The 27778-nt window shown below is 40.3% G+C and overlaps 1 protein-coding gene across 3 annotated transcripts in view; it reads right to left on the bottom strand.

Moving 5' to 3' along the window:
• The window catches only part of CAST (calpastatin), a 134562-nt gene that overhangs the window by 101120 nt on the left and 5664 nt on the right, over positions 1 to 27778 (bottom strand). For all 3 annotated transcript variants that reach the window (XM_037032325.1, XM_037032326.1, XM_037032327.1), the window contains exon 2: positions 17491 to 17553. In XM_037032325.1, coding sequence (XP_036888220.1) covers positions 17491 to 17553 — 63 coding nt within the window. The remainder of the gene's footprint in view (positions 1 to 17490; positions 17554 to 27778) is intronic.

The following is a 27778-nucleotide window of genomic DNA, read 5'->3' as shown; positions in this document are numbered from 1 at the left end:
CAGACCTCGCTGCAGATACACCAATCATGTAAACACGCAGAGGGGAGGCATTCTAGGCAGACGGAGTAACATGTGCAAAGGCCCTGAGGTGGGAATGGGCTTGGCAAGTTGGAGGAGCAGAAAGAAGTTAGTGCAGGTGAAGTGTGCTGGCATATGGCCCAGGCATATAATATGAGCTGAGACAGGTTGCTGGATCAAGATATTTAGTCTGAAGTGACAGTGGGTTAGGATGGCCCCACCATCAGGTATGTTTGGGTCACCAATTTCTTCCTGCTTTGCCTTGCTTCCTGATCTTTTCTGGGTGCTATCTAGCCCCTGTGAGTCCCCCTTCATCTCCAAGTGGTAAGTTCTCAAAGTCCTCTGGCTTCATGTCACGTCCTACTTAGCTTTGCAGGTGTCTTCCTCACCTGACTCCCCTATCTCCTTACCATCATCACTGGTCCTTAGAAATCCCACTCTGGCCCGGATGCATCTCTCACTTAGCTAGGTGCACATTCCCTGACTAGTAATATGGCTGGACCTACCCTCAGCTAGAACAGAATTAATTTGTTTACTCACAGAAGGCACAAACTCTCAAACTAAGCATATTTGTCTATGCCCCTGCATTTGTTCTAACATGCAGATGAACTCCAGTCTCTAAAAGTTTACGATGGTAAATGAGGATGCCAATAGTATGACCATTCAAATTCTAAGTTAAATTATTTTTCTGTAAACCTGTAGACTCAAGGCCACGGAGCAAATCTTTTCTTGTCAATCAATCATATTCCTTCTAATATATGAGCTCGTCTCTGTTTAACTTAAGTTTTATAGAAAGAAAATTGTCAGGAACAGCCTGCCCCTCCTCCCTGCACGTCAAATTTCAGGCCCGGCTGAGTCATGCCCTCCTAGCAGCTCATCATGTCACAGGGCCTCAGTCCTACTGATGGACAGGGACAGAAGCGGAATCCTCCACGCCCTGTTTGCCTCTACTGTACTCAAGCTCCAGGACACAAAGTCTGGTCCATTTACGGGGAACATGTGTAATCTCTCCTGCTCAGGCACAGACTCCTGAGTATACACGGGCCCTGAATCCATGGACTAAGAAACCACACCTCTATGCTCAGCAGCCTTCCCCACCTCCAAAAGTGGCTCCGAATCTGACAGCCGAGAGACCCAGGAAGAGGCACCTCATGCTCAAGCAGAGAAGTTCAATAAAGAATGTGCAGACTAGATCAATTCTGTCTGCAGTCAAAAGGCATGAGAAGAATTACCCCATACCTTTTTTGTACATCTGTTCTACCTCATAATAAAAAATTCTATTGAATGAGTCAGAACTCAAGTCTTAAAAATTGTTTACAAAGTAGCAATGTAGTTCCAAGAGCCAGGCGGGGAGTTGCTGTATCACTATTCCCTAAAAATCTCAGGAAAGCCCCGGGAGTGAAGCCTGGTACCATCCTGAGCCTCAGTGACTCTGCAAAGAAAGCTACCACACTGTCTGGAATAATGGCCTTACCTTCTGGCACCCGTCGCAAGAATCCTGGCTCTACTAACTGTCAGCTGTGAAACCTTGGACAAGTTTATGAACGTTGCTAAACACTAATTTCTCATCTGAAAGGTGGAATGGCCCAACGCATACCTCAGAGGGGGGCTGTGAGGGGGACTTTAGTGATAAGGTAAGCCCTGAGGGCTATGGGCCCTCGTGGGAGCTCCTGCTCCGAGGGGAGAGGCCCAAAGTGCTTGACATCCAGTGGACTAGACTGAGCTCCCCAGTGGGCCTAGTTTTAACTCATGAGGAGTCTTAGTGGCTGTGGAGAATTTTCCATGAGATTTTATTATTCACCTAATCAGAGCAAATAATTGTTTTTTTCACTGGATAGAAAAAAAGTGATTTTTCCTTAGGACTAGCCATGATTCTACTAAGGAACACAGTTAATTTATTTGGAAACAATTCGATCCTTTTGAGATTTGCTCTTAAGCTTTGTTAGGTTGAATAAGAGCAGTTTTCAGACTAGGAGTAACTTTTTTTTCAGTACAGAGATGACACCCTTCTGAGGACTCTACCTGATGATGCTGACTAGTAGGAGCACATCTGGTCCCGGCCCTGTGTGAGCTGCCCTGGGGATTACATGAAACGCATCTAGCCCACAGACAGACAGAGTATGATTATGCAATACATCCCAGCTACGGGAAGCCCAGGATCACTTACAGGATTGATGCTGAAAGGCCTTCCCACTGAGTGTGACCTGCCAGGGCCAGGGCAGCAGGTCCCAGGAGTCCTGCACTAGATGTCAAAGATGATGGGCCCAGCCCTGGCTGGTGTGGCTCAGTGGATTGAGCACAGCCCTGAGAACCAAAGATGATGGGCCCTCTGGACCTTGCTCAGTTGGTCCCACAAGTGCCAACATTGTCACATGGGTCTGTGTGTGTGGAGGAGGAGGAAGGGTGACTCAGGGTCACTCCAACGTACAGGAATAGACATGACCTCAGTGTGTTTCCTGAGAACGACACACGGTGTCAGGTCAGGATATTGCAGAGGGGGTTTCACCAGTTTTTGCTGCACAAACATTAGCAGAATATCTGCAGAGCACTAAACGTATTAGTATATAAACAAAAAAGTATTTCAATGACCATGCTTATGACTGAGAAAAATTTAATAACCAAACTCCAAAACTATTTTCCAACCCCTTTAAGAGTAAAGGAAGGAATTTATGTTTGTAAACTGGGTCACATCCTTCTTTCAAGTGCAGGTTTGTTTCTCTTTCATTTTAATGGCATTCTTACGTCAAGAAATTTAGATTCAAAAGTGAGAAGTGTTCCTATCTTAAACAACTAAAAAAATCGGACCGGTTATATGAACTAGTGGTTTCAGATCCTGGCACCGGGCAGCACAGGACAGCATTCTCCAGAAACCNCTGAGTGTGACCTGCCAGGGCCAGGGCACCAGGTCCCAGGAGTCCTGCACTAGATGTCAAAGATGATGGGCCCTCTGGACCTTGCTCAGTTGGTCCCACAGGTGCCAACATTGTCACACGGGTCTGTGTGTGTGGAGGAGGAGGAAGGGTGACTCAGGGTCACTCCAACGTACAGGAATAGACATGACCTCAGTGTGTTTCCTGAGAACGCCACACGGTGTCAGGTCAGGATATTGCAGAGGGGGTTTCACCAGTTTTTGTTGCACAAACATTAGCAGAATATCTGCAGAGCACTAAACGTATTAGTATATAAACAAAAAAGTATTTCAATGACCATGCTTATGACTGAGAAAAATTTAATAACCAAACTCCAAAACTATTTTCCAACCCCTTTAAGAGTAAAGGAAGGAATTTATGTTTGTAAACTGGGTCACATCCTTCTTTCAAGTGCAGGTTTGTTTCCCTTTCATCTTAATGGCGTTCTTACGTCAAGAAATTTAGATTCAAAAGTGAGAAGTGTTCCTATCTTAAACAACTAAAAAAATCGGACCGGTTATATGAACTAGTGGTTTCAGATCCTGGCACCGGGCAGCACAGGACAGCATTCTCCAGAAACCAGTGAGGGGGCCCTGGAATTGTCCCAGCCCGCTGCCCGCTGCCTGGAGTTCCCAGGCTACTGGAACGGAGAGGAGCACTGGAGGAGAAGGGGCACTGGAGGAGAAGCCAAGGCAGAAGTTACTGGTCTCCCTGGGTGGAGGGGGTGGAGGTGGGAGTTCCACAAGCCAAGGGAGCTCCCGGGGAGGGCCCCAGGGAGGAGAGCTGCAGAGAGAGCTCCAGGGAACTGTGCCCAGGAGGAAACCCCGTGGGGAAGGAAACCCAGAAGGAGCAGAGGCATAACCCCTGGGGCTCCCAAGGGCCAGGAACGGGAGGCGTTCCCAGCAGTCCGAATCACTGGGTGGGATATGCAGGACAAGGAGTCCTCCTCTAAAGGCTGCTCTGGCCCAGCCAACCAAAGGTTCAAAGCAAACCCCGAAGTATCAAACTGTTTTCAGGTAACCCAGCTGTATCATGGAACAGAGCTCAAGAAAACCTGAGACAACAACAGCAAAGAAGCACCCAATTAGATGAAATTCACATCTGCTTGGCATTTAATAAAAAATTACACGGCATGCACAAAAGCAGGAAAATACTACTTTATTTTCCATATGCAGGAAAATACAACGTTATCTGGGTGGCAGTGCTGCCCACACAACTCTGCACAGGTAATAAAACGGCATAGAGCTTATATACACATTTTGTACCAATGTTAATTTCCTATTTTTGACATTGTGTTATAATTACATTAGGTACAACCAATGGGGAAACTGGAGGAAGGGTAAATGGAACCTCTCTGTATTATCTTTGCAATGTCCTAGGAATATATATTTCAAAGTAAAAAGCTTTTTAAAAGCATATAAAAGAAAGACATAGAAGATACTTTTATAAAATGCACACCCAAGGGTGGGTGGGAGTGGTGGTGGGGAAATGGAGACAACCATACTTGAACAGCAATTTAAAAAAGAGAGAGAGCCCTGGCTGGTATGGTTCAGTGGTCTGAGCACTGGCCTGTGAACCAAAGGGTCACGGGTTCAATTCCCAGTCAGGGCACATGCTTGGGTTGCCAGCCAGGTCCCCAAGAGGGGGCACACAAGAGGCGACCACACATTATTTCTTTCCCTCTCTTTCTCTATCCTTTCCCCTCTGTCTAAAAATAAAATGAATAAAATCTTTTTTTAAAAAAGGAGAGGGAGAAAAAAGTAAAAAACAAAACAAATAAATAAAATCTTAAAACACACACACACACACACACACCCAAATCAAACTTAAGGGTGAAGTAAATACAAGGTCTGAGATGAAAACCGCACTGGGATAAAGAACTTGTAAGACACTAGAAAAGAAAAGATCTGTGAACTTGGGGACATGGCATTAGAAAGTACCCAGAATGAAACCAGAGTAAAGGACTGGAGGATAGGGACCTGAGCACCACTGAGCTGAGGGACCACTTCCAGTAGCTAATACACATACAACGGCAGCCTCCAGAGAAGAGGAGAGAGATGAGAAAACAAAGGATTTGAAGAAATAATGGTCAAAACATTTCCAAATCTGATGAACCCACCAATCCAAGAAGCCCAACAAACCCCAAGGAAAAGTGAGGCTCTGGGTCGGAAGAAAAGGGCAAGTTGGTTTTTAGACCCCAGGCCCTCAAAGACTTCCAGTAATGATGAAATAAACAGCCAACCGTGGGGTGAGAGCTCCTTCTGCACCAGCTAAGACATGGTACCTTTTCCTGCAATGAACTTGGTCAGAGTTCCTGCAACCTCCAATCCAAAGATTGTCTTTTCCACCCCAAAATGCAGAGAGCCAATATTCCCTAGGGAGCTCTCAAGAGAAAGCAGGCCAGAGGTTCTCTGGCTGTCAGTGATCAATACATAACAGATCAGATGTTACATGTGGCAAAATTTTTAAGCACATGAGTACACAAAACTTCTGCATTATATGAGTAATTGAAAGCCTCAAGGGCTCAACTTGGCAGCTGGCATGCTCAAATAGTTGCTCAAGATATTTTTTACACCATTTGTTTAACCATCTTCAGAAACTACAACATAGTATTTGATTATCCTTATAGGCAAAACAAATATTTATCCTGCAAGTGGAAATCACAGTTTTTGAAACTACCAAAAGTTAATTAGATTCATATCTGGCAAAGATGGGAAGGCTATTAAACTAGGTAATACTGATTTTAGTGAAAAAATATTAAGGGCAAGATAAAGCTCTTTTGTGTTCTGAGTGTGAAAGTATAATTAGTTTCAAGATTATTTGAACAAGGGACAATACCTTAACTATAAAAAATTTTAAGTTTGTAATGAATTTTATATTTCATTGACTCAAAATCACTTTCTTCTTTCACTCCTATTTCATACAGATGCATCTTAAAATCAGTATGAGAAAGCTTTGGTCAGAGATTGATAGTTTTTTTTCTTTCTTAGCATTTTCTGATCAGTGCATTTTTAGATCAGTGGTATCCTAGGCTTGATGAAATATAGTAGATTTCAGGATAAAAAATCATTAAAATATATAGGGGGACAGTGACCAGAGGGGAAAGGGGAGAAAATTTCAGGGAAAAAGGGGAAGGATTTACAGGAACTAGTATAAAGGACACATGGACAAAAACTAAGGGGGTGGAAATGGGAGGGAGGAGGGGAGCACTGGGGGGGGGCGGGCTGGGATGGAGTAAAAGACAGAAAACTGCACTTGAACAATAATTAAATAAAAAATTATATATAAAAATATATTTTGACATATTTGTTAGCAAATCAGTTCCATTACTTAATAGTCACCCTATAAAATGAAAAGTATTTTATTTTCACATGAAAATACATGTTTTATTTGAAAACAGTATCTAGAAATAGATCATCTTTCAAAAGGATACGTAGATTTCCCAATACTAGCAATTATAGATCTGTGGCTCTTATTTACACGTTCCTGTACACCATGGTTATAAAAAGCCTACAAAAAGGTACAAATTGCTTTTATTACCAAGAGAAGTATAAATGTGTGCTATTACATATGCAATGCAATAGATAGGACCTGCTGGCCTCCAGGACACACTGATTAATAAATTATCATAAGTTAAGAACTCATAAGATTGTGCAGAAACGTATGAAATCCTAAGTCCCACATGACTCACTATGGTAGCCACACTTCAGTGAGTAGTTTTGGGTTTTCTTCCTGATTATTGAATCCCCATCCACCACCTCCAAGCCCACTCCAGCCTCTCCAGTTTGGGGATGGCTGCACTGACTAGCAGTCAGGAGAACGCTATCCTTCTCTTGCCTCAGGGTCTGCTGTGACGGAGCTTCCCCTGCCCGCACTTCCCATCTAGGAGAGGGAACATCCGTCCCCACACTTTCTTACATTGTAGATTCCTGGGAATTGGAATGACTAAATTTTGCTTTGTGATCTTTTGAATGAAAACAAGGCACAGCACAAGGAAGAAAGAAGGAAAAAAGAGTTAAGGAAGGGAGTTACAAAAATTGACAAGAGCAGTAAAAAAAAAAATCTATGGAGTGGGCCTTCGGTAGAATTCTTAAAATAGATAACACTATAAAGAGCACCTGATACTCTCTAAAGCACAGACTCCGTAAAGTGAGTCTAGCCTAGGCGCCACTACTAAATAACTGTGTCCTCAGACAGGTCACTTAATCGAGTCATGCCCCAACTTCTGCAGAAAAATGCAGTTGTAAGGTGTGCATGTAATGCCTACATATGCGTTAGCTAGTCATAAGCTCTAGTTCTCAACTCCCTTTACCAAATCTATGGAAAATAGCATTTACATAATTCTCCTCCCCTCTTGTCAAACTGCTTCTCACTAAGGTGTTAATTATTAATATGGTATTACCCCTCCTAGGAACGCAGACAGTTTTTAAAAAGAGGAAAGTAATGTCTCAACTTGAAGCTTAAGGAAGTTGCTAATGATGGAATTTCAGATATGAACAACAAGCCAACTAGGGAAATATTATTACATGGTGCCTCCTAAATATCTCTACTGGAGAAGATTGCCCCTCCAGGGTGGAAATGTACCTTTAAGCCTCTTTAAATAGGGGTCACATTTAGGGAGTATTTTTTTGGTATTCACATATATTTGTACTTTTCAGAGGAAAAGCTATCAGTTTTCACCAGATGCCAAAGGCACCATGCACTAAAAATATTTAAGAATCCATCCTCACCCTTTGTGCTGCCTTAGTACTTAAATCCCTATTCTCTGTCCGTGGCTAAGAGACGCATTTATATTCAAATGTGCACACATGCACACAGCAGTGGCCTTGGGAAAAAGGCTCACATATAAAGCACTCCCCTCTTTTAAGGTCTAAGCAGACAAAGGCATAGATGTAGTTTTGATCATTGTTGAAATACTCTGAATAAATATTCCCTATGGATAAATAAATTATTCACTTATTATCCATGCTGTTTATTGTTCTTTTTCCTCTGATTAAAAAAACACATTTAGAATAATGAGAAAAATAGGAGAAAATGTAAATCACTCAAAATCTTGCCATGCAAGACAATTGCTTTCAGTTATTTTTCTTTTCATGCAAATACAAAAATATGCACAATATGTTTTCAATGTTATGTAAATGGAATTGTAAGTTTTTCTTTTTCTAACATGAACATTTTCCTCTCTCATTAAATGTTTTCAAAGCATGGAGTTAAAGACAACTCAGTCACTACAGCCGCGCCCTACTTCACTGAGGCCCTGCTATGCAATCACTCCCCCTCCCCACCCCGGCTTGTTATTGTGATAAATAAAGCTATGGCAAATACACTTGGACACAGCCAGCGAGTGCACCTCTGGTTAGGGACTTGGAACAAATTCCTAGAATTAGAATTTCTGGGTCAAAATGGTTTACTTATTTTTTATGCATGACTCTCAGTCACATTTCTAACTATTATTTGCTTTCATTAAAGGAAAAGTTTAATCATATTTCCAACATTTCAATCTTGTGATATGTAAATTTTCAAATAATTAAAGAAATTTTACATGAGAAGTCAAAACCAAGGCTCTTTCTTAAAACACACACACACACCCCTGACGTGTGTTAATTCAGAAAAACAAAATCAGCAGTCTGTTACCATGGCTGAGGCTAGAAATGTTCTACGACCAGTTTTTTAACACTGGGCCACAGTCAGGAATTTCCTCCTTTTCACCACTGGGTGTCCCCTACACTCACGTTTAGCACTCAGGAAGACAGATAACACTGTCTCCTATCTAACAAGTATTTCGGCAACCTCTCATCTGTGTAATTGGTAGTAAGAACCTTCATTACCTTTAAATGTGTTATTTCAAAAACCCATTAGTCGTTCAGCTTTCTGTTCAGCTTTCAATATTCAGTGAAATGGATGTGTGGTTTCAGATTTTACAGAGTCTAACTCAGGTTTTAAGAAAGGAAGCAGGAAAAAAATAACAAAAGTATTCAGAGAAGCAATTTTTATCCAAATGTTAAGTGAAACCAAAATTGAAATGTGACTATGCTATCATTTTAGCTTTCAAATTACTATAATAGAAATGTTTTTCTTCAAAACTGTATTTGCGATTTCAGTGTGATATGTTTTTGGAATGCACTGAAGTCCAAAACTTCTGCTCCTTGACCTCCAGACCACTTAGGAATCAGAGGTTTGATCTGCAAAATGTGAATACCCATCCAGAAAGTCTAGAGCCCTAAGGATTGAGATAAACATATGTTTAGAATTCACTTGTAAGTTCTTTCCAAATATTGTCTTTCTCATTTGCTACTGTTCCATAATAAATGAATCTGTAAACAATTGGTAAACATTTCAAGAAATCTGTAACATGTGATGCACTTTGGCACACTTACCTCATTTTGTACAAACACTGATTCCAACTTTTTTTGTTTCACCTGGTGTTCATTGCATAAATCTACACATGACATCAAAAGGGAAGGGCCATCTGTGCAGAAGCTCTACTTACTGGGCACCCTCTCAGGCACAACAGAAGTGGCTCCCCAGGGGACCTACAACATTCCAATCTCCAATTCAGGGTCTTTCCTCAGCCCCTATCAGTCTGGGATGCAAAAGGGGATTATCAGCCTAACACCCCCCCCCCCTCCAGCCTTCTCATGATGGCAATGCACCATCCAGCTTTCCCTACCATTTAGTTACTTCTCCTTTGACTTGTTCACTGATTTCTCCTTCCTTACCGCCTCCATGCAGGCACTCACCAACACTGGCTTTTGGTTTCTTTCTTCTTTCTCTACTTTTTTCTACAATAATTTCAACCAAGAGTTGTGGCAGCGAGGTTTAGAAAGGAAGATGGGATGGGAGCTTGTGCAATTACTTTTAAAACCTTCTAGGATGAGGAAGACTGAACTAATATGCAGGCTGAAGAGGAATCATTAAATAAAGAGTAAAAGGAAAGAGGGAACCGCTGAAGAGATGGGTCCCAGGAGAACAGGGAAGACATGCAGTTGTAACCGGCTCCCTCCCACAGGGTCCAATGACTCTTTGAAATGGTGGCAATTTTAATGCGCTTCAGAGCAATGCTGCCCCAAAACATGGCAGAGAAGAGCTGACCAAGGGGCTGGGGAGGGAGGTTATCTTAGAAAGGAAAAAGAAAGCAAGAAACCAGAAAAAAATGGTTATGTATGCCAAGCCCTATGCTATGCACTTGATAAGAATTATCCCAGTTTCACTCAAAATGGGCTCAGAGGACCACTGACACAGAGTCATCTGGGGTAACATAAAAATACTGACTCCTTGATCCTGCCTTAGATCTGCTAAGTCAGGACCAATGGGAACTGGGCCCAGGACTCTGAATATTTCATACTATCTCTAGGTGATTCTTAGGCATGTGAAAATTTGAGAATCAGTGTTATCTCATATAATGCCATTCTGAATGTGACAGCTTTCACCTCTATCTTGTTCCTGTGGCTACCAGTTTTGCCTTATTTTATTGTTCAATGTTTCTAATTTTTCTCCCTGCTTTAGTCTTGATTCACTTCCAAACTATGCTAATGTCTGGAAAATGTTTCCTAAACTGCTATTGTTGTCAGGTCACTGCCAGCAATAGTGACCCACTGTCACCCTTAGTCACTTGGTCACAGACTAAGACCGTGATAATCATTATTGCTCCCATTTAGACGGTACGTCTGGAAAAAGTCCGGCCATTGTTAATATAATGAGAACAGTTTGCGCGACATTGATGTTAACTGGCAGCCAAGGGGAGTGGACTGGAATGCACATGTGTGAATGATGACAACTTCACTGTACTAATCAGTGGGGGCCTTAGATGCCATTGAAGGAGCATTTGTACTGTGTGGTCATTGCATTTAAAGTGACTGTGTGAGTAGAGCAAAGAATCTGCATCGAATTTTGCATTAAGCTTGAACATTCCTCTGTGGAAACTATTCCAATGATTCCGAAGACCACAGCTATGGGCAACTGGTGATTGGCAGCTTTATCATGATGACACACCTACTCACACATCACATCTTGTGCGGAGTTTTTTGGCAAAACATCAAATCACCCAGATGACTCATCACCCTTACAGCCCAGATTTGGTGCCCTGCAACATCCGGCTTTTCCCAAAACTAAAATCACCTTTGAAAGGGAAGAGATTTCAGACCATGGATGAGATACAGGAAAATACGACCGGGCAGTTGATGGCAACTGGGAGAACTGTGTGAGGTCTTAAGGTACCTACTTTGAAGGGTGTCAGGAGCTGACCAGCACCCATCCCTTGACACAGTCAGGACGGATGAGATGCATCTGCACAGCAGAGGCAACTGTGGCTGGATTTCCTGTCTATCTCTCCTTGCATGTTTGTTTTTGCAATTTAGTAGGTGGTGGGATTTTTAGACACCTGTGTTTCAGGCCCAATGATCAGCATAATTCTAATGAATTTGTACAAAATGATTTCTTGGCCAGAGAACAAAGTCCCCACTAATGAAGTGGCCCCTGAATGTCTAAAAGTTGATGAGTAACAGCCCCTCGTTTACCTTGGACAGGAATATATATTAATTAGAATTAGACAGGTAAAGAAACAGGAGAGGCTGGTTAGCTATTACCAACTAAGCACGAAGAAACAATTACCAAGGAGTCAGAGTCCATAGTACATCACGAAACATGTTAGACAAAAAGATAGATAAGTTAGACACCACAAAGGCCTTGTAATGAGTTTCCTATAACTACTGCCCAGTCTAGCCTATCCTTTTAACCCATGCCAAATTCTAAGAACTTTAATTCATATCTATTCATCAATGAGACATTTAAAACTCTGTAGATACAGCTATTTCTAATTGTCTGACTGATGGCTCTCCTGGTCAAAACAACCTTTGTGTAACATGACTGAGCCTGTGGAATTTCCTGTATTTTTCCTAATTACCTTTGCATTGATTTTTTCTGCTTAACTGATCATGCCATACACCTGTTTCTTTAATGATAGATAATAATCTCCATAAAAATAAAGCTTAAATCAAACTCAGAGAGTTCAGTCAGGCCCGCAGAGGCTGGCTGTTCTCCGGCATCCAACTGGGTGTCTGACTCTTCATTCGTCGCCTGCACCGTCCATCCTTCAGGGACCTTGAGACCTGCCGAGGCTGGACCCTGGCAGAAGGGGACTGAGGTGTCATTGTCCTATGTACAGTGTTTATGTATCTTGTGTCTTCTTCAGCAAAGGTCTTTATTTTTTATATTGCATGGCTGGACAACTCTGGACAGACCTTGTATGTACCAAGGCAGGGCAATTAAGCTTTCTAAAAATAAATTAAAATTAGGCTTCCCCAGACATTTTCTCTATAGCACAAAAAGGCTAGAAAATCATGGAGCAAAAGGTATAGAATTTTTGAGGAAATAGAACTGTTATCCAAGAATGTTGTGCAAATTTCTACTTATTTTTTACGCAAAGTTAGCAGAAAACCATCTTGGACCCATGCAGACTCAGAAAGTCACCATTGTCCTCCCTCCCTGGAAAAATTACCCTGAAATATATTTTAGTCATTGGGGAAATACATCGAAATTTAGAACAACAACAACAAAAAAAAAAATCAGGGAAACAGCAGTCCAAAAGACTTTTGGACTTTTTAACCTCCCAAATCAGACACCCAGCTGGATTCTGGACCGGCTGCTGGAGTCTGGGCCTCCTGGTGAGCCCGGCGGGCCTGCCCTCGGTGCGCCCCTTAAGCTTTGCCTCTTTCTTGGCCCTGGGACATCAGCTTGTGCAGCCATAGCCAAACTCCCACAATTAATAATAATCCCGTAAAACAATGTACACTGCAGTATTCTTCCAGAATTGGCTAACAGCAGCGAAATCACGTGCGTGTGGGAACAGTGTCCCAGAAGACTTCTCAAAGAAGTGTGTTTGCCGCCCTCAAAATCGCAACACAAAATAACGACCAGGTTAACCATCATATTAAGTAGAAGGTACTTGGATAATGATTTCATCCATATTTAAAACCCACACACAATGACTCCTTTTTTAATTGGAAAAGGTCAGTCTATCACAAGGCACATTGTTTATCACGGTCAGTCCAGGCCCCACTAATGATGTTGCTTTGTTATCTCAGCTTAAACATAATATGTACACATTCAAAAAGGATGTAGGGAAATCTACCAACATGGAAGTAGTGGTCCTCTGTCTAGGTGCTAGAATTCGAGATGGTATTTTTCTCTAAAGCCTTCAGTACTTTCTAAATTTTCTTCAATGATTGTTTTACTTGAATGGTCACTAAAAAGTTGCTAAAATCAGTATATATAATAAGCATGAACACAGTTTTATCCCACTGAGACTACACACAAAATTTTGTAGCAGTAGTTATAAGTAAGTAGTAAGATTCTGGGTAATTCCTTCCCCCCCCCACAAGTATATGTTACTTTTATAATTTAAAAAAAGACTAATTCCATTAAGAGAAAAAATGGGTGTCATTCAATACTTAAATTATGCATTTCAGAAGAAGGAAAAGTAAATAGTGAGGAAAAGAATACCACCAATGCTATTATGGTAAAGAAAGTCTATTAAATGCTTTTCCCTTTAAGGCATAGTTTCTCATCTGTTTAAACCTTCATTTCTTTACCCACAAAAATGTATCTATTATTAAATCTGAGATCTTAAAACTGGCTCTGTGAGATGGTACCTGCCTTATACTTTAAATTCTATTCCTTAGTACTTCACTGAAATATGTGGCTAAAATGTTCACACTCCCCCAGGGTGGCCAGATGTGTTAGTCAAATACTTTAAACAGATTTCATTGAAGGTTTGGAAAGACTTCCTGTTCCACTGCATTTAAAGGTGCTGAGGTTAAATGTTTTCATTTTTCTTTTCCTGCTCTCTAGTCAATTTATCTTTGTCTTGTTAGTCCTTACAATTTTTGGTCTTATAATCTTCTCTCTATCTGAGAAGGACTTAACAAATTCATAACGATTGTATAAACAAATACATTCTCATAGCAGTAGTTATAAGTAAGTGACTCGACTCTAATCTCAAGCATTTGTACTGCAAATGAAACATTATCAATGTTATTTTAGTTGAAAGATTCTATTAAAATTGACACAGACTCCTTAGGATTACTTAGGGCTGTCTAGGGTACATACTCCAACAATAAGAACTATTAATGATAGAAGAAAAGAAAGATCTCTGAAATTCACACAGCTGCATCACCCCCGTATGTCTGTGCATACAACAATATAATAGCTGTTCTTACTCAGCCCTACGGTTTTTACTCCTGGTTATAAATTCCCAAAGTCCTCCTGTGTCCCCCTTTTCTTGCACCTCCAAATGAAATTCAGCAAAGTAATAAAGGGAGCAGGAAGAAGCACCAAATAGTACCCCTGAGCATAGAAAGCAAATTTTCAAATTGTTTCAAAAGCCTGGGTCTGACCTTGGAAGCCCAACCAGTACATTTGCATATGTCAAGGACAATGCATTACTTAACCTTTGCTGGTAAATGCTAGTTTGAAAATGGATTACAAAACCAAAAACAAGTTTCTCTTGTTCAACAGAGCAGGAGGTAGGAAAAATATTGGAGAGAAAGAATCAGTTTCAGGAAATCTTTCTGAGAAGAAAGAAGAAAAGAGGATGATAAGCAACCACAGTGGTAGGTAGGGCAGATAACAGTTCCAGATTACACATGGCTTCATACTTGTGAACACAAAGGCTAAAATAATGCCTAATGCAGGATGATTTCCTTGAACTGTCTCCAGGGCCACAATTCCTCCTTAATGACTTATTTACACATTACATAAAGAATTAGAGACTCCCTGGAGACAGTCCATACTGGAAACATACCTTGACTACCAAGTCATCCCACCCCCAGGTCTGTCCACCCTCTCAAATAGACATGGTGAGAATTCAGTGAGATGACAAGCAATCTTCAGCTCAGAATATATGAATCTCTACACTGATTTACACCTGGGAGCAGGGAAGAGCCTCTGTCCCCTCTTTGCTTCTGTTGGCTGGGACAGAGCAGGACAGACGGATATGTCCAAGACTCGGACACAAGTACAGGAGCTGTATATCTGAATTTCTCCCAAGTGTTATGAAACCATGTTGGAATTGCTTGACTTGCTAATAAAGAGAGGGAAAAGTTCTTCTTCCATTTCTGGAGGTAGAAGTTCATTCAGCTTTCGCTTTCAAACTGAAAGCACAGCCTGCCTTTGCTGACACGGAAATCTCGAGTACTCCCCTGGCTGCATGTGCAACAGGGCTCCTTATCGGTTTAGCCAAGCCCTTTACAAAAATGGAAATAACCTACTTTATAGTCCAGATAGTATAAAAAAGAAGGCCTAACACAGTGCTAGCAGTTGTTGCCTAGATCTCCAACGCCTGTTCGCTCCAGATGTAGTATTTACGTTTCCACATAATAACCTAACTGGTGAGAATGAGCCTGTAAGAAGTAGCCTACTATCCACCTGACCATATTTAAAAAGATTTCCTTTTTAGTGCAAATAGTTGAATCTTTATTAATATTAATAGAGAATAGCATCTAAAAACATCATTTCCTGATTCGGAGCACAAAGAAACACTACTGTTTTCACCCTGGCTGGCATAGCTCTGTGGATTGAGCACAGGCCTGCGAACCAGAGGATCGTGGTTCAATTCCCAGTCAGGGCACATGCCTGGGTTGCAGACCAGTTCCCTGCAGGCCAACTCCCAGCAGGGGACACACGAAAGGCAACCATACAGTGATGTTTCTCTCCCTCTCTCCTTCCCCTCTAAAGATAAATAAATAAAATCTTTGAAAAAAAAAAAGAAACACTACTGTTTTCAAACAGGAAATTATTTGAGAGAAAACATACTTGGGAATATATTTAAAGAGGAGTGTTGATAAGGGAACTGAATGATATTATATAGAGTTTCACGCTTATAAAAAGGAAAAATGTGCCATGGCTGGTATGGCTCAGTGCATTGAGAAATGTCCTGTGAACCTAAGGGTTGCTGGTTCAATTCCCAGTCAGGACACATGCTTGGGTTGCAGGACAGGTACCCAGTAGAGGGTGCACAAGAGGCAACCACACATTGATGTTTCATTCCCCTCTTTCTCCCTCCCTCCCCCTCTCTAAATATAAACAAATAAAGATTTTTAAAAAGGAAATATGTGTGTTTTACATGGAAACTTATTTTTAATAATTTAACCAAGAAACAGGATAAAATCTTAATGAAAGTTTACTTTTACTTTTTCAGGAAATGTATCCTTCCCTGGATACAAAAAAGTTCACTACACATTTTCTGGGTAAGAAATAATCTACCTTATATCTTCATGAGTATTCGTAATGGAAACAGTAGTAGAAAGCAGAAGAATAAACCTTAGTGCAGAATTCCTGCAGGTTCTAACCATTATGTCTTCCTTATATATTGAATATATTGAAACATATTAAATATTTCAAAACTGCAGAAAAGAAGCAGGAAGAGGAGATAACTTTCTGTAAACACATTGATAAAATGGAGAAAAATAAAATGATAACTTCATGCTTTCTAAATTTTCATGTTCCTTTAAGGACCTGACTGTTTTGCAAGGTGGCAGTGATGTAATTTCTATTGAATGAAGATAAACACGTCTACTGCGATTTAAAAAGTAAAAAACAGCAAAGGGGAGGCAAGTCCAGTGCCTTTTTGAAGGAAAGCACTCTCACAGGACCCCGCCAGGGAGACACAGGCCAGTGTTGACGGTGCTCACAGTGGGGCATCACTCAGTGATGGGAGAAACCACAGGCTCACAGAAACCATCTCAAAGTGGGGAGACTGGGTTTTACCCAGAATTTCCACAGAATCGGCCCAAATAAAAAATAGTTTTCTCTCTTCCTTCTGTTTAGGAACGTGAATGATTGGTTAATCTAGGCCCTTACTGTCCTCCTTTCATGGTGCAGTCTAATGAAATAGATTTCCTCATGTGGAATCTGAAAACAGTATAAGCAAACAAACAAAATGGAAATAAACTCATAGATACAGAGAACATTTTGATGGTTGCCAGGTGGGTGGGGGATGAAGGGATGGGCAAAAAAGGTGAAGGGATTAAGACGTACAAATTGGTAGTCACAAAACAGTCATGGGGATGTAAAGTACAGTACAGGGAATATAGTCAATAATACTGTAATAATTATGTATGGTACCAGGTGGGCACTTGAAATATTGGGGGGGCTCACTTTGTAAAGTAAATGATTGTCTAACCACTCTATTGCATACCTGAAACTAATACAAAATAATATTGACTGTAAGCTATAATTCAAAAATAAAATAAAATAAAAAGATTTCTTTTTCCACAGCAGTATTTTGTTTTCCCTTTTCAATCTGCCATGCTCACAACAAAAGATTTAAGATTCACTAATTCCTACAGAGAAAATACCCTGAGTTCTATTGTTTAAGGTGCTTTTTCCAGAAGCACTTTAATTCTTATTTTTTAATGATTTCCACTAACACTCTTGAATCAAATCTTAGTTAAAACTAAATTTGCCAATACTCCAGGAACTCTTTGCCACCTCATTATTTTGTTTCAACTCAGAACTTACAATTTAAAAGCAAGAGAAAAATAAAAATCCAGTATTGTGTAATTACCTGATCTTCTCCTTTCTTTTCTCCTGACCTGGAAGGAGATCCACTGTTTTTTTCAGGGACATGCTATTAAAAAAAAAAAAAGATAGTGTTTAATAGAAGGAGGTGGTACACAATAATAATGACTTTAATCCCAAAGGGCTAAATATATATAGACTGCTTTGAACAAGGACCCCTTTAATCTTCCTCCTGAGAATGTTGATAATTCTACATCCACCGATGTGGGTGGCTTTCAAAAATCAAGGGAAACTACAGACATGCATTTGGATGTAGGAAGTCAGTCAGTCTGTAATTAACCAGACACAGATCTGACTGTGATGCCAAAGTGGCATCTCATCTCCAACAAAACGCCTCATGGAAACTTAAAGCCCTTATTGCAAGCATGGGAGACGCCTGATTGCTTATAGAGATGAGATGTCTGAGGACCATGCTGAGAGTAAAGCCATACTTAAGCCTCAGTTCAGCATGGACAAGAGGGACGACCACAGCTTCCAAGTCAACCATCACTTCGGATGGCTCTTGGGAATTTCCTACAGTTCTTCTAAGCATTGACCAATGCAGAAAGATAAACCCTAAGTGGAAAGAACACACCTGCAACTTCCACTTAGTATGGGTTTAGAATGTCATGATGTCCAGAAACAGAAGAACCTTTCCCACTAGGACACTGGGGATGAATACAAGTATTTGTATGTGGTTCATAAAAGCCTCAAGTGGCCTACATGCTCATTTGTTTTGATGGTAAGGAAAAATAAGCCATAAAGTTTACTGAATTTTTTTTGAAAAATGAAGGAAAAAAAACTTGTATGCTCCTGAAAAGAGGGTATGAAGAATTATTTCTCTTTTTTGCACATTGTGAGATATGCAAAAAAGTGGGCAAAGGAAGCCTAAATGTAAAAAAAATAAAAGTTCATTATTGGGTTCAATCTCAATCACCTTCAGATAAACCAAAATATAAAGTCCCATTACAATTCCTAGAGTAGAATCATAACCTGGATATGCAGGTGACTCAAATTATTCAGATTAAGAAGACTGACAATAATAGTAATAATTTATGCCACTATTATTTATAAAGTACTTTCATAAACATTCCTATCTGACAATAAAAAAGATTAGTATTATTTTTGTGGAAAAAAAAGAATAAGAGTCACTTGGTGTGCTTTTCAAGGACTTAAGCCTAGTAACTGGGAAAATTTTACAAAGCAAGTTTTCTGAATTAAAATCTGGTGTTTGGAAAAAAATCTGGTGTTTGTCATTATGCCATGCTAAATGCAATAATAGTCCCTTTAATCATGTCAACAGATATTTTAGTTTAAAAAAATGGCCAAGGAATGCCAGACACATGGCTGATATCTTTCAATAGTTTTCTTGTATGAAAAGCTAGGAAGAAATCACTTTCATGAATAGAAAATTCTTCCCCAAAGAAAGACCATCACAAATTGGCAGACTGCTGCAATATCTTGGTGAATGAAGCCTTCTGTGGGCTTATTTTACCTACAAGTCCTAGTCAAGTGTTTGTCCACAGTACTGAGGAGTTAACAAATCAGTACTGAGTAGTTAACAAATCTTGTGGGAAAACAACAAAAAAAAAAAACTTAAAAGCACACAGATGTATCAGAGCAAGGTAGAAATTGATAAGTTTTAGAACAACTGGTGGGCAAAAGACTCCTAAAGGCCAGACTAGGCAGAAGAATTGGTAGTCAACATTTGAGATTGAATCTGAGAGGGACAGACCTGCAATCACAGAGATTTACCCAACCTGTCTTCTTCCAGCGCTGGTCATTAAGAACCATGATGTCACATTCATTTATACGCTCCAATTCCACATCTTCATCAGGTTAGATGGAGGTGGCAACCCAACATTACCCACTGTTTTACTGAGCATACTATCTAGAGTGCCTCATCTACTTGCCAAGGGGCATTATCCCCATTCCACTTTACAAATGAACACACTTAAGAAGTTGGCTCCTGTCTGGTACAGAGTCTTACTCCACCTTCTGCTCATGTGGTGGAGTGAGACTCCACCACAAATATATATTATGATTTATTATCCTACAGTAAATGCACAACCTTTTCTCTCTAAAATATTTGTATACAGATTATTTATCTTTAGAAATTAAAAAAATTGTTTCCTGATATCATTTCAAAATTGCAGTCCTCCAAATTAACCCACAATATCAGTTACTTGCTTCCACTGAAATGCTCAAAATCCCTCAGAATCACATTGGTTCCAAACAATAGTTTGGAAGGGATACACACACACACACACACACACATATACAGATATATATGTGTGTATATATATGAACTTTTTTCAAATGTTGAGTCAAAATGACAACTTATCAAAATTATGTATGTCAAGAATTGGTATTCTGTCATTTCAAAAGAAGTATTTGCTCTCAATAGGAAGCTTTTTTGTAATATTCAAAAGTATAATAAGTAAAAATCACATAAATAAGTGGAAAAATCCTTTAGGAACTATACAGATTGCACTTTTCCATTTTCTATTTTTTTAACCCGGCTTTTATTATAAAATTTTTCTAATATATAAAAGTTGAGAGACGAGTACACTGAATGCCAATATTCTTACCACTCAGATTCAACATCTAATAGCACTGTTGCCATAGTTCGCCCTGCTCTCATGTACAGACAGACATGTACATCACAGACAGACACACAGATCTATCTACGTGTGCACATACGCCTGCGTTTGAAAGTGAATTGGAAATCTTCTGAAACCTTACCCCTAGACATTTCACCAAGTGTCTCTTTAAATTGTGTCTTCCCCAAAGAAAGACCATCACAAATTGGCAGACTGCTGCAATATCTTGGTGAATGAAGCCTTCTGTGGGCTTATTTTAACTACAAGTCCTAGTCAAGTGTTTGTCCACAGTACTGAGGAGTTAACAAATCAGTACTGAGTAGTTAACAAATCTTGTGGGAAAACAAAAAAAAAATACTTAAAAGCACACAGATGTATCAGAGCAAGGTAGGAATTGATAAGTTTTAATTGAAAAGAGACACCAAGTGTCTCTTTTCCCACATAACACCATCGTCACTCGAAGAGAATTAACAAGAATTAATAATGCCATTCAATTTCCAGCGAATAGCAATTTTATAAAGGTACCACTGCCCTGACCATTTCCTGGGACTTATTCAATCCTTAGCACTCTATTAATGGTGTAAAATTAGCTATATCTTTTCCCTGAGAGACGTTCAAAGTGCCTGATGTTTTAAATTCATGGAACAATTGAGTACTTTTGACATAAGTGAGATGATGAAATGAAATATTTGGGAAAGACAGATGTCAAATTTGACCCAGCTTAGGAACATGCACTAAGACTTTGTAAAAGCAAACAGAAAAAACTCTGCCTACTGCTCTGTGAGGCTGATGAGGTGGGGACAGGTGAGAGGCACAAGAAGGAAAGGACAGATAGATCGGGAAAGACACCTGAACCACGAACATAAACCTGAGGAGACCTCTACATAAGGAAAAAGCAAGTAACATGTCCTAAGCACCTGCTTTGTGCCAGGACCGGTGCTGGGCGTCTCCCGGTGTGGTCACCTTTCTGCCCACGGCAACTCCAGAGGCACACACTGTCACATGGATACAAAAACAGAGCATCTGAAAGGTGAGATCTTCCTCGGTCACACCACATCTCAGGACTGTAGTCTATCACCACAGAGTGGGCTACACTGGAATTTGTCAAAAACTGCCCGAGATCTGGAGATTCACATCAAGAAAATCTCAACCCAATGTTCTAAAATGAAAACAACCACCGAAAAAAAAGGGCGACAAAAGCAAGACAAACCCTTTCTATTCTAAACATGTTTGTTTTGTAAAATGACCAGGCATACAATACCTGTAAGTGTCATCCTTATTAGCAGCTGCAGACCAAGCCACAGACAGGAAGCCAGCCCTAACGCAGGGAAAAGTCTCACTGGGAACACAGGCCACAGAAGACATGAAGCTCAGATAAAGGACAGAGACAGGATGTGTGGCAGGAGTTCAGAGGCAGGGAAACAAATCATGGAAAGGGCTTTCCATTCCTCCTTCAAAAATAAGTAATTTTCAACCCTGACCAGTGTAGCTCAGTTGGATGGGCATCATCCTGCAAAGTGAAAAGTTACTGGTTTGATCCCTGGTCAGGGCACATGCCTGGGTTGTAGGCTCAGTCTCCATTTGGGGTTGGGGCACTTGTAAAAGGCAACCACCTGATGATTCTCTCACATATCAATGTTTTTCCACCTCTCTTTCTCTCTACCTTCCCCTCTCTAAAGATAAATAAATAGAAAACCTAGGTGAAATGGACAAATTTCTAGAAAAATATAATCTTCTAAAACTCAGTGAAGAATTAGAAAGCCTGAACAGACCAACAACAGCTGACAAAATTGAAGCAGCAATCAAAAAACTCCCAACACACAAAAGCCTTGGACCGGGTGGTTTCACAGGATAATTCTACAAAGCATTTAAGGAAGAGCTAATCCCTATCTATCACAAACTATTCCAAAAAATCCAAGAAGATGGAAGGCTCCCAAACTCTTTTTATGAAGCCAGCATCATTCTGATCCGAAAACCAGATAAATACACAACAAAGACAGAAAACTTTAGGCCAATATCTCTAATAAACATAGACACTAAAATTCTCAATAAATATTGGCAAACTGAATCCAGCAATATGTTAAAAAGATCATACACCATGACCAAGTGGGACTCATCCCAGGGATGCAAGAATGGTACAATATTCACAAATCAATAAACATAATACATCACATAAACTAAAGACAAAAATCACATAATCACATCAATAGCTGCAGAAAAAGCATTTGATAAGGTACAGTACCCATTTATGATAAAAAAACACTCAGCAAAGTGGGAATAGGGGGAGCATTCCCCAACATAATAAAGGCCATAATGAGAGACCTACAGCCAGCACCACACTCAATATGATCAGGAACTTTCCCACTAAGATCAGGAACAAGACAAGGCTGTCCACTTTCACCACTTCTATTCAATATAGTACCAAACGTACTAGCCACAGTAATCAGACAAGAAAAGGAAATACAAGGCATCCAAATTGGAAAAGAGGAAACAAAACTGCCATTGTTTGCAGATGACATGACAGTGTACATAGAAAATCCTATGGACTCCACCAAAAAGCTGCTTGACCTAATAAATGAACTTGACAAAGCAATGGATACAAACTCAATATTCAGAAATCAAAGGCATTTTTGTACACTGAAATGAAATATCAGAAACTGAAACCAGGAAATCCCATTTGAAATAGTAACAAGAAAAATAAAATACCTAGGAATAAACCTAACCAAGGAGGTAAAAGACCTGTATTAAGAAAACTACACAACACTGAAAAAATATATTAAGGAAAGCACAAACAAATGCAAACATATAGCATGTTCACGGATTGGAAGAATTAACATCATCAAAGTGTCCATACTACCCTAAACAATTTATAGATTCGATACAATACCTATTAAAGTATCAATGGCATATTTCACACATATAAAACAAACATTTCAGAAATTTATATGGAACCATAAACAACCCTGAGTAGCTGCAGCAATTTTGAGAAAGAAGAGCAAAGTAGGAAGGATCACAATACCTGATATCAAGCTGTATTACAAGGCCACTGTAATCAAAGCAGCCTGGTACTGGCATAAGAACAGACACATAGACTGATGAAATAGAATAGAGGGCCCAGAAATAAATCCAAGTCTCTAAAGTCAATTAATATTTGACAAAGGGGGAAGCAGCATATAATAGAACAAAAATAGCCTCTTCAACAAATGGTGTTGGGAGAGCTGGACAGCTACATGCAAAGAAATGAAACTGGAGCACCATCTTACACCATACACCAAAATAAATTCAAGGTAGATAAAAGACTTAAATGTATGCCGTGACACCATACAAGACCTAGAGAGAAATATGGGCAGGAAAATCTCAGACATTCCACGCAGCAATATTTTCACTGATATGTCCCCTAGAGCAAGGGATATAAAGGAAAGAATAAACAAATGGGATCTCATCAAAAGGAAAAGTGTCTGTATGGCTAAAGAAAACAGCATTAAAATGAAAAGAGAATGAAACGTATGGGAAAACATATTTGCCAGTGATACCTCAAGGGTATCAAGGGTTTGATTTCCAAAACATATAAAAAACTCACATGATTCCATTCTAAGAACACAAGCAACCCAAATAAAAAAATGGGCAAAGGACTCAAACAAAAACTTCTCCAAGGAGAACATACAGAGAAGATCCAGAGACATATGAAGAGATGTTCAACATCACTAGCCATCAGAGAGATGCAAATTAAAACCACAATGAGCCCTGGCTGGCGTAGCTCAGTGGATTGAGCGCGGGCCTGCGAACCAGAGGATCGCGGTTCCATTCCCAGTCAGGGCACATGCCTGGGTTGCAGGCCAGTTCCCAGCAGGGGATGCACGAGAGGCAACCATACATTGATGTTTCTCTCCCTCTCTCCTTCCCGTCCCCTCTAGAGATAAATAAATAAAATATTTGAAAAAAAAACCACAATGAGATACCACTTCACACTAGTCGGAATGGCCATCATAAACAAAGCAACAAACAACAAGTATTGGAGAGGTTGTGGAGAAAAGGGGACCCTAATGCATTGTTGATGAGATTGCAGACTGTTGCAACCACCATGGAAAACAGTATGGAATTTCCTCAGAAAACTGAAAATGGAACTGCCTTTTGACCTGGCAATTTCTCTGCTAGGATTATATTTTAAGAACCCTGAAACATCTATCCAAAAGAACCTATGCACCCCAATGTTCATAACAGCACAATTTACAATAACCAAGTGCTAGAAGCAATCTAAGTGCCCATCAGTAAATGAATGGATCAAAAAACTATGGTACATTTACATGATGAAATTCTATGCAGCAGGAAAAAAAAAAAAAAAAAAAGAAAGGAGCTCCTACCCTCTGTGACAGCATGGATGGAGCTGGAGAGCATTATAATAAGTGAAAGAAGCCAGGTGGTGACAAATAACCATATGATCTCACCTTTAACTAGAAAGTAATCAACAAAACAAATAAGCAAGCAAAACATAACCAAAGACACTGAAATTGAGAACAGGCTGACAGTGACCAGAGGGTAGAGAGGAGTGGGTAATGAGGGAAAAGGGTGAAGGGTTTACAGGAACAATTATAAAGGACACATGGACAATAACAAGGGGGGTGGAAACAGGGGAGGAAGGTGGGGAGGGCTGGGGTGGTGGGGAGAGGTGGGGGGAAAAGGCAGAAAACTGTACTTGAACAATAATAATTTTAAAAATGTTAAAAATAAAAATAAATAAATAAAATATTTTTTTAAGGGATAACCTTCCAAACTATTTCTAGCCCCTGACATCACCACATATTTGGCAATACAGCTGTTTTTATCCTCTTTCTAAGAGATATCATTTATATGCTAAAATCTGCTATCTTAGCAAACCTAAACCTGTCAGGAAGTCAACAAGAGCCAGGAGCAGTAAGGCCTGGAGCCTATGCTCTTGCCAGGCTAGAATGGGAGGTCCAGTGTTTGGGTTCCTCCCAGTTGTTACCCAGATGCACCCTGATACCGGCACAGACAGCAGAGACCTTGCACAGAATAAGTTAAAATCAACAACTTCTACACATGTAAAAGAAGAAGGAAGGCAGAAACAAATGAGCTTTTCCAAGTCCAAGGCCAGCTGTGAAAGAGGACCCAATACTGGTGTGCTTCTGAAATGTCCTTGCTTTATTAAAAAAAATACATCATTTATTTTGGGGGGTGACATGAACATTCTGAAATTAAATTGAGGTGATGCTTGCACCAGCTTGTGAATATATTAAAGATATTAAATTATATGTGAATGTATGATATGTGAACTATATAGAAAAAAATGTCTAAAAAACAGCAAAAGTTATTTGAAAACAACTTGACAATTTTCTTTCTTCGACTTGAAGACAAGGCCATAGAGATCAATCAGTATTTGCACGTCCAGCCACCACTGTTCCAAAACCATAATGCAATAAAAAGTTATCTTGGTGCCCTCTAGACTTACCCAGGTCACAGAGCTCAGCTCTCCAATGCACCTACGGAGAAAGGCTTGTTTTGGGGCCTCCTAAGAATCAGAAGGCCTTTGGTCAGCTGGGGGTCCTGCCCTTCGGGGAAGGGCCACAAGTACCTGGGGCAAATGTGGAAACACTCAAGCTAGACCCGAGGATTTGTAAGTGAGTTTGTTTAGGGAGGGGCCTGGCCAAGGACACATTTTTCTGAAATTCCCCAACTGATCCTAATATGCAGCTAGGATTGAAAATCACTGGTTTTGAGGGGACATTTATGGCACCATGACAGGAAATGGAGGTTTCTGCTCCTCAGATCACCCCCCAGAGTTGGCCTCCAAGAGGGACTCTTGGGGTCATGCAGAGGCAGGGGGAGGCGGGGGCAGCTCTAGGAGCACAGGGCCCTGTGCCACACCGGCACTTCCTGACCGATCCTGAGCCTTGCCCTATGCAGGGTTCACCATACCTTCATATCTGCACCTAAGTCTCTATTTTCTCAGTAAAGCAAACAAATAAGCACTTTATTGTAGGCTCTCTGGCTTACTGATTACTTCACAACTGATATTTTGCCTTCCTAACCACGTGGTAAATTACACTCTTTTTTCTAGTTCTGTGGTGGGGCTGTGACAAATCTTGATTAAATGACTACATTTCCACAAAGCTCTAAATGTTCCCTGTGAAGTACCTTTGCTTTATTCAGGTCAATAAACTAAATAAAATAATAAAAAGCTGGGGGAAAAATAGCTTGAAAAATTAAGAGACAATGTGCAAACTGATTTGTCCTGCCAAATCCCTTAAACCCTATTCTTGTGTGTATTTTGCTTGCTAAAATAAGATTGTTCAGCAAACAAGCAGGACCAAGATGTAAACCTGCTTTGGCTTTAACACAGCCTCCCCAGAGGGGACCTGGACCTGTCACCTCTGGTGGACTCTGTGCCCTGAGCCTGCCCTGTTGGTACAGCAGGGTGTTTGCTGGCTCCCTGGATTAATGGCCCCAGGCTGGGTTTGGCTGGCGAGAGGCACTGGAAGGAGACTAGAGGTGATGGGTAGGTGGTGTTTCTCCCCCTCCTCTCTTTCTACCGGAGCTTCTGCAGTAGGATCTCCAGGACAGGCCAAGGGCGGTTCCAGCTTCTGCAGGGTGAGTCAGCTCCTCCCTCTGTTTTTCAGCCTAGGAATGGTGGTGGCTTCCTGTAATTTCTAACCTCTGGGTTGCCTCACCCACCCCAGGTGGCTTCCTAGCCTCTTCCATAACCTGGGTAACCAATTCCCTGCATTTCCTGACAAACTCTAGGACAGAAACAGCGTGGCTCTGAAAGGCTGTGACCTTGGGCAAATAATTTAACCTTTCTGTGTGTGTGTTTTTTCTTCCTTATAAAATGGAGCTAATAGTACCTAACTCCAGGGGCTGGCATATTTATGAAAGAAGCTGTTAATGAGGAGCCTGGCCCATTGCCTGGTTTAAGAATACAATAAAAGTTATTCCACTCCCTTCCTTCTCTCTGGCACCAATCTGATTGTGGTGAATTATGAGTCAGTAAAATGAATATGAGATGTAAGCAGAAGTTTAAAAGGTTTCACTTTTCTAAGGCTATAAATATTAGAGCAGAAATTTTGTTTCTTACTTTTTATAAGTACTAAAGAACTAGGTCCATCTGGTAAGTTTAAGTTTATGACTTTGTCTGTCTCATGGCTGTGTATTGGTGTCTCATTTCCATGTTATATCTAAGGAAATGAAGTACACAAGGAATAGAGAATCCATTTTCCAAACAACCTACACTGAGTTGGTCACAGGGATGACACTTAAATGTGCAATTCCCAGGTTTTAAAATACTTTGAAGGGTGTGGGGTGCACATATGTGTGTATGTGTGTATTGGTGGGGCTGGGAGTTGAGTAAATAAAGTGAGACTGGCATAATGTGAAAATGTTGATAATTACTGAAGCCACAGATAATTAGGTATTCATGTACCTAATTACCATTAGGTACATGAGGAGTTCATTATATCATTCTCAACTGTGATAAAAATCTTTGAAAAATTTAGTCTTTTATCTCAAAGTAATGCCTAGTCACCCAAAGGCATTTTCCTAGTCATAATACTTGATTTCAATACAAAAACCCCCAAATTCCTGGAGAAAACTAGTATGAGAGGTATAATCTATTTATTTTTTAAAAATCAGTGAGTAAAGTCAAGAAAATGGTATATAAAAATGGCAATATCAATAAAA

This window comes from Sturnira hondurensis, unplaced genomic scaffold, assembly GCF_014824575.4.
Source record: "Sturnira hondurensis isolate 20B ecotype Veracruz unplaced genomic scaffold, ASM1482457v3 Scaffold0021354, whole genome shotgun sequence".
Taxonomy (NCBI): domain Eukaryota; kingdom Metazoa; phylum Chordata; class Mammalia; order Chiroptera; family Phyllostomidae; genus Sturnira; species Sturnira hondurensis.
The sequence above is the reverse complement of the archived record's forward strand: the minus strand, read 5'-3'. Positions and strand labels throughout refer to the sequence as shown.